The 7,782-nt window shown below is 29.8% G+C and overlaps 2 protein-coding genes across 3 annotated transcripts; one reads left to right on the top strand and one right to left on the bottom strand.

Annotated features, from left to right (window-relative positions):
• Window positions 1–824: 824 nt before the first annotated feature.
• On the top strand, window positions 825–2,068 carry LOC111281328 (reticulon-like protein B22). Its single transcript, XM_022869057.2, has 3 exons — window positions 825–1,151; window positions 1,375–1,444; window positions 1,859–2,068. The coding sequence occupies exons 1-3, from the start codon at window positions 990–992 to the stop codon at window positions 1,972–1,974; spliced, it is 348 nt and encodes a 115-aa protein (XP_022724792.2). The 5' UTR covers window positions 825–989; the 3' UTR covers window positions 1,975–2,068.
• A 112-nt stretch (window positions 2,069–2,180) lies between these two features.
• On the bottom strand, window positions 2,181–6,377 carry LOC111281327 (Mitochondrial substrate carrier family protein). 2 transcript variants are annotated; one of them, XM_022869056.2, is made up of 6 exons: window positions 6,237–6,377; window positions 5,844–5,984; window positions 4,956–5,050; window positions 3,516–3,849; window positions 2,894–3,131; window positions 2,181–2,708 (listed from the first exon to the last, which is right to left on the bottom strand). In XM_022869056.2, the coding sequence occupies exons 1-6, from the start codon at window positions 6,264–6,266 to the stop codon at window positions 2,458–2,460; spliced, it is 1,089 nt and encodes a 362-aa protein (XP_022724791.2). In that variant the 5' UTR covers window positions 6,267–6,377; the 3' UTR covers window positions 2,181–2,457. The 2 variants fall into 2 exon arrangements, with proteins under 2 accessions (XP_022724791.2, XP_089613474.1); XM_089757348.1 differs by lacking the exon at window positions 6,237–6,377 and having other exon boundaries at window positions 5,844–6,171.
• Between the last annotated feature and the right edge of the window lie 1,405 nt (window positions 6,378–7,782).

The raw sequence follows: 7,782 nt of genomic DNA on the forward strand, positions 1-7,782 counted from the left end.
ATATAAAACCACATAAAGCACAATATTAATAGAAGATTGTTTATTGTATCAAGAAGGTAGCATCGTCCTATAATTTTTGTATGCAAAGGAAAATTTTCTCAATTTTTTTAGGAGTATTTCTCTTCATAAAACATAGTTATTGATTCCACAATCCATTAACTATAGATCACCAAAATTTCTGGATAAAATGCAAATTTATTATTCTATTTATGTGAGTAATTTAAGTTTATCATTAATTTTTTAATTACTGCAATTTTACTACCATAGTTTTAATTTTGAAGCAAATTTAACATTATTCTTTTTAATTTTAAAGCAAATTGGATCGAAATATAACAACTAAAAAAATATTTCTTAGAAGTTATTTTATAATTTAAAAAAAATTAGAAACAACATGTAAAAAAAAAAAAAAAACTGGAGGTAAAATTCAAAATTTTCTTGTTTCATTTTATTTTATTTTTTCATTATGGCCATTTTATTAAATATAATACCAAGTCAGGATTTGTTTATCTGAAATTAAAAATATGTCCGTCAATTTATTTCAAAACTAAAAATATGATGGTATAATTACATATTTAAAATTTTAAAATAGCTTATGACAAAATATTCTCTAATTATTATATTTTAATTAAATTTAATTGAAAATTAAAAGTATGGTAAAACCCATTCTGATCTACATTTCCGTTTCTTGAGTTTTACTTGGATGTTGTTGCAGGACAAATTTTTTTATTTAATATTTTTAAAATGTTAAATTTTTTAATTTTTTAATATTTATAGAATTCATATTGATATATTATCAGCATAAATTTTTAATTTTACGTGCAATATTAAAAGATTGACATATGTCTTATTTTTATTTCTAATTAATTTTTAAAATTATTTTATGATATCTTATGTGCATGTGTACAATGCGATTTATCTGGGAATATTCATACAATATTTCTTCTTCATTATAACAATGAATTTGATTCTTGAACTGTTTCTTTGCCATCATGGAACTACTGTTTTGTAGGGTACCAGTAGCTCCACTTGAGTGGCAGATCTCACAGGATGCTGCTAATAGCATTGTTGCATGGTTAGCTAATACCGTATGGGCAGCAGAGTCAGTTCCAAGGGTTGCAGTAACTGGGCATGACAAAAGGCTATTTCTTGGGGTGAATTTTTACAACTTAAATTGCTATTCACCATATGATCAGCTTTCTGAGCACTTTTTACCCTTTTTTTTAGATCCTAATTTTGCTGTGAAGGGCCTGATACTGCTAAGCTTTTAAAGATGAACACCCTTCTATTTGTAACCCTGGCCTCCCTTTCTTTTTGTTGTTGGTTGAAATGGTCATTCCTGTATGTCTTTCGAAAATTATGCATCTCTTCCTTCAGGTTATTGTTTGTCTTTACATATTGTCAGCTGTTGGACGGTTGGTCTCAGGTGCTACAGTTGCTTATGCTGGTATGTTCGCCATTAGGTTTTATTTTCTGTTGCTAAAATCAATCGCTACTATAATTCTTGTAGCTAAAACATGAGAAGATGTTTGAACTGGTTAACGATGAATGAAATACATCCTTTTGTCTTGAGATCCAGTTAAAGTTTCTTTTGTCATTCAAGCACTATGAGGTTAAAGGAGAATTGATTTTATGCATTGGGAAATTTCATTTTACCACTTTCGAGCAATCACCTTGCCATCAATATTTAGGAAATGCCACTAAAAATGTAAGAAGTGATTAGCTGGCTGATAACAAAGCAGACTTTTTTTTTTTTTAGTTATAAGTTTTTCATAAGATACTCAACCGGCAAATTAGCTTCTTCGAATAAATCTTTCATCAGATGTATGAAAATTCCAATTCGTTTTGTTCTCTGAAACAGGATTATGCTTGTTCTGTCTTTATGTGCTTGCTGAGAACTCCCAGTTGATCCGAACATGTGTTCCTCAGTTACAAACGCAAAGAAATGGCACCTCTGTCGAAGAGGATAACATGTAATTGCAAGTGCAGTTTGAACATACAAGCCTTGTTGTATCCTTTGGATATTTTGGCTAAGACTGTAGAGTTGCAGTAGGGATTTATAGTGCTGTACTTTTCCTGTGGTTGATCTTTGTGATTAAAATTTAATTCATTTATAACATTTAGTTTCTGAGAACGAAATCCGAAGTTTTGTTGGTACAATACAGAAAAATTTAGAGGCCAAATTGGTCAAAAAAAATTTTATACTAGTAATTATGTGATACAAGAAATATGTTGGTACAATACATGTCAATATTCAATGTCGCCCCCCAAATTTAAGCTCACCTAATAATTCTGTAGAACTAAATAAAAAAAATTTTCTGTAGAAATTGGCAGGGTTATTCAGATAAAAACTGGCAGCTCATACTCATAAATACCATCAGCCCCATCCCAGAGCTCCCACGAACAACCCTGAATCAACTACTCTCAACTGGTTAGCTATTGCGAGTTTTTCTGGAGCAATCATAATACGTGCTTCTCGACAAGTAATATGTCTTTCCAAGCTTCATAAAACATCCAGGTGATACCAGAGGAGGGCATTACTTTTAAACAGCTTGCACCCCATCCTCTGTAAAGACCCATGAAGCCCTCATCCCTAATGACTTCAGCAAGTGCTGCTGCCATGTTTGGTGGACACTTACCCTGCAAAGCTCCCACCATCAGCCGTTTTCTGGCAACTTCCAAGGGAAAGCTGATGGTGCTAGCAGTAAAACCTGGCCATATCAATTGAACCAATTTAACTGTTAAGCATTGATGCATCAATAGTCAAGATAACAGAGGATCTGAAAATTTGTTTTATTTTTTATAAGACACAAAAACAAGCAACTTTTATTAATGATATCCCAATAACCCCATAAAAATTTTCCAAAACCATCAGTGTAAAGGCCAAGTTTCTCACCTGCAAGAGCTCCAACTAGAAGCATCTCTGGACGATTTAGAGATTTTTTCTTCTTTGATTGGCAGTAGGAGTTCTTTAATTTTTCATACATGAAATAGAAACATGTACTGTAGGGAAGCATGCCCATTAGTGTTGGAGATATACCAGAGTAAAAGGCACCAACACCACCATCCCTGTAAATCTTACTAATTGCAATGCTTAAGCTAGGGTATATGTCAGGACTGACAGTCAGCCTATCCTGTAAGAATTGCAAGAACAATCAGCTCCATATGCAAAAGCATAAAATCAGAAAACGCGACGATATCTTCAACATGATCAGATTCAGAATCAATTATCATCCCCAACGTCAAAACAACATAAAAGATAGGCTATTCAACTATTTACCCACTCTTCAGACAAGTGAGATACTAAGAGGAGTCTGAAGCAGTAATAAGTATGATGAGTTGGAAGACATCATTAATACAGTCTATACTGTTAGATGCGCTTCCTGTATAGCTAGCATTGAAATGCAAAAACTAAAAGAAATAATTCAGCTTGATGTAGAATGTTCTGCTTTTATTTTTCTATTTATTCAAAAAACAAAAAAGGAAAAAAGATAAGAGGCTCCTGATATGCCAGATACCTTGAGAACTTCAAGAGGATGGCAAGCAAGTGTGCTAACAATTCCAGCAGCTGCACCAGCCACAGCAACTGGAGAAATCCAGGAAAGAGAAAAGTTGAAATTAACATGACCAATTTGCACTTTTGGGCTTTCAATCTGATTCCATTTCTCTTGTGCTGATATCATCGTGCGCTTGACATACTCAAATGTTCCAAGCTCAATTGCTTGGGTGGGAATTATTCTAAGCATATTGATTCCGTTTCCAGCCCACAGTCCTTGCCAACCTTGCTGCTCAATGATCTCAATAAAACTACCGGATATGTTTTTAGATCCAACACCAACCACCATTCTGGTCCTGCATATGTCAGAACTCAGAAATTATGAGTCAAACAAATATGTTCCAAGAAATGTAAGAAGTAATTTGACATAACTCATCAGAAGTTTAAGCTACAAATAGGTTTGTTGGTGACAAATGCATGATAAAGATTTTAAGCGCAAGGGGATCATGAATAAGGTAATAATGATGACAACACAACACACTGTTCTAAGATCTCCTAATCGACTTGATATCCAAAACTTTGCAAATCAAGAATTTATTACACCTTAGAACCAAAACAAATGGCACACACATCCAGTTGTATAATACAATAATGATGACAACACAACACGCTGTTCTAAGATTTCCAAAAGGACTTGATGTCCGAAACTTTGCAAGGCAAGACTTTATTACGCCTTAGAACCAAAACAAATGGCACACAAATCGAATCCTATAATACACGAATTAACTTAAACTCACAGGTGCAACAAGAAGTGGACCCCAGTGCAATACAGGGAAAGAATATAGGGCATCCAAAGCATCATCACACAAACAATTTGTTCCTTCTTTTCCTTTTTTCCTTTTCGTTCTCTTTTTAGGGGAAAAGAACTAACATTGAGGGCAATAATAAGTAGAAAGTAACAAATTGGTTTATTATCAGTTTGAGTGGTTTTTTTTTGAAATTTTAAGGATCTATATAAATTGCAGTACCGCATAGAAAGGTTTGAATGAACATGCAAGTTCTCGAACTTATACCAAAAAGTTTTAAGAGTTGGCAAAAGTTTGTCAGACTTGGACCAATTTATGCACTTTAAATTTCTAATGGTCCATGGCATAGAGAAAAATATGCAAAATGAAAAAATAAAATCAAGAACCAAGTTTGAAATTTTATGATCAAATTGGAAATAAATTCAATGTTCAGCTCTTTAAAATCTTCAACTATTTAGTGAGCCATATAGTACACCTCCCCTTTTCTAGCTTCCAGGTAAGTTTCCATATCTTTGTTTACAGATTTAATGCTGATCGAAAAAAATTACACTTACTAGACACCTGGATAAAGAAACATAACCATCAGATATAATGGCAAAGGCAAGAACTCTGCAAAATAATAAATGAAACCATATAGCAAAACATGTTCTGCCAACCTGATAGTTTCTAGAGGAGCCAGAACAGCTTTTGTCATAGCTCCTGCTAAAGCTCCACTAAGAAATTCACCAACTTCTCTAGTCCTCAAGAAATCCTGAATAACAATCAGATCATGCTTTTGTGATATCGGCAACAATCTTTTAGCCCTTATAGAGCATTTAATCAAAATAATTTGCAAAATTCACTAAAGCAATATTTGTTTCCCGTTTCGGCTTCAGGAAAACAAAAGATAACAACTGTTTAAAAAGGTCACCATCTGAAATGTAGATGTCTTTTATTTCCATAATAAAATATATTCTGCTGCCAGCAAATGAAAATTCAGAAAAACATTCAATGAACTACATCAATACAAAGATTTCTCATAATTCAAGCTGAACCCTAATACTGGCAACAATTATTTCGCCATTATAGAGATTGGATCATAAAGATTCATAAAATACACAAAATCCAGTAAAAAAATTCCAATAAAGATTTTTTTTTTTTTTTTTTGGTTTTGACAGAAACAAATTTAAAAAAAAAAGAGATAATGCTCCGTTTAGAAAAATATGCAATGAACTACAGTTAAAAATAAACATTTTTCTCAAGATGGGTATTTTTTATACATCTTTTATCTTTTATTCAGTGCGATTATTCTTTCCCTTATTTTCAGCATAATTATCAGCAGCCAAACATTTTATCTAATCAAAATTGAAAATTATTTGAACCAGAAAAGCATGATTTAATCTCCTGATTACTGCACTTTTTGCCATGAACAAGTGGGATTCCAAAGCAAATTTATTGTTTCTTTTATATTTAATATTTTCCATTTTCTCAGCAACCAAACAGCCCTTAGAACAATAACTAGATTAAAAAAAAAAAAAAACAAAATAAAAGGAAAAGAAACTCACTCTAATGGGAACCCTGAAATCGGGGAATTGAAATCGGATCTCAAAAGGCCTCGGAGAAGACAAAGAAGACGACTTTTCAAGCTCTTCAAGCTCCTTCGGAACAACCAACGCCATGTTTCCAAACACCCTGTAATTGTTCTTCTGCGATTCAAAATCCATTTTCAACATTATTACTACAACTATTATTTTTACAATCATTTATTTCCCACATTTTCAGTTTTCTCAAAAATAAAAACAAAGAAATATAAACTCAAAAAGTTAGCAAAATAAATAAAGGCAACAATTTTGATCGAATATTCAAAGATCTCTTTTATTTTTTCTTTTCCTTCGCACAAATAATTACTATAATTAAAGGAAAAGAAAAGGAAAGAAAATGCAAGAAAATTTACGTGCCTGAGGCTGAGTGGGAGATTTTTGGGCCATTATTTTTTTTTTTGGGTTTTAGGGAAAAAAAAAGGAGGGAATTTGGTTTTCTTTCCCTTTTTGTTTGGGAGAGTTTTTTTTTTTTGTCGACTTTCAGGCCCTTGTATACTGAAATAATGTTTTTTTATTTTATCTTGTTCCATCCATGATTTCCAACTGAAGCTATGAGATCTAACGGAAAATAACAAATCTAGAATTTAAATTTAAATTTAATTAATTTTTACAATTATTTTTAATAATTTTAAATTTTAAATTTAATACTCGTTATTTTTTTTTTTTTTTTCAAACTACAACTTTTGATGTACCAAAAATAATTTTTTCACAGTTTTACTTTTTTTTTCTTTTTTTTAAATTCCAGTAGTTTATTTAAAATGATAAATAAATTTATATAATTATATAATAAATAAGCAAATAATAAAAATTTTAAATAGATACATAAATAAATATATTTATACATTAATTAAGTACAGAAAATATTTTTATATGTAATTAATTATATATATAATAAATAGCTACAATATTTAAATACATAAATACATATAAAAATAAAAAAATATATTATAAATTTTATTAACTTTTAATTATTTGTTAAATTTCACAAATATCATATATATTATAACTTTAAATGCATTTAATTTTAAAATTATAATCAATTGAATATAATTTTTCATGATAGAAAAAATAAATGAACCAATTCCAAAGAGAATACGCATTTTATCGTAGAAAAAAAAACGAAAAAGAAAGGCAAACTAAGGAAAAAAAAAAAAAAAAAGGGTTAAAGAATCCTTGACTTTTCAAAGTTAAATAAACGAAGAAATTTTGTACCTAAATACAATAAAAAGTTGACAAATGTGATTTGAAAGTCTTTGAATGACAATGAAGGAACACCAAAAAATCTCAAATCAAACTTTATTTGGGTCACCTTCACTTGGTCCCTAGTGGCATATGAATGTGTATTGAGCATTTTTTTTTTTTGGTGGAAAAAAGTTGAGAATAAAAGAGATTATTTTATTCATAAATTATAATTTTTTTTGAAATTCTTTAAATTTATAAACCATTTATTAATAAAAGATCATGCAAGCTCAAAATTAAATATTTTATATTTAAATCATAAATTTTAATTATTTTCGTTAATTTTTTTTTTATCATTCAAATGGACAAAATCTTACATTAAGAGGGAGAAAAAAGGTTGGGATTCGAATCTCCTCGAAATCTAATGTCTTTTTTTAAGATTGTCTTAACCATTAAATCAAGTAGTTAAAGATATTTACGTTAATTTTTATTGATTTAGATTAGAGCGATTATAAAATAATTTAAGATATTTAATTATATACAATACTTTTTTTATAGTGTGATTATTAATTTTTTAAATTTTATTTTGATTTAATATTTTTTGAAAAATTTTAAGGATATTTTATTATAACTATATTTATTAAATTTAAAAATAAATAACGAAATATTTACCATTTAATTCATTTAAATAAATCAAAATAAGTATTTTTTTTTGTAAATTATA

Source organism: Durio zibethinus, chromosome 28 (genome assembly GCF_047325235.1).
Source record: "Durio zibethinus cultivar Kanyao isolate XHJ-2024 chromosome 28, ASM4732523v1, whole genome shotgun sequence".
Lineage (NCBI taxonomy): Eukaryota > Viridiplantae > Streptophyta > Magnoliopsida > Malvales > Malvaceae > Durio > Durio zibethinus.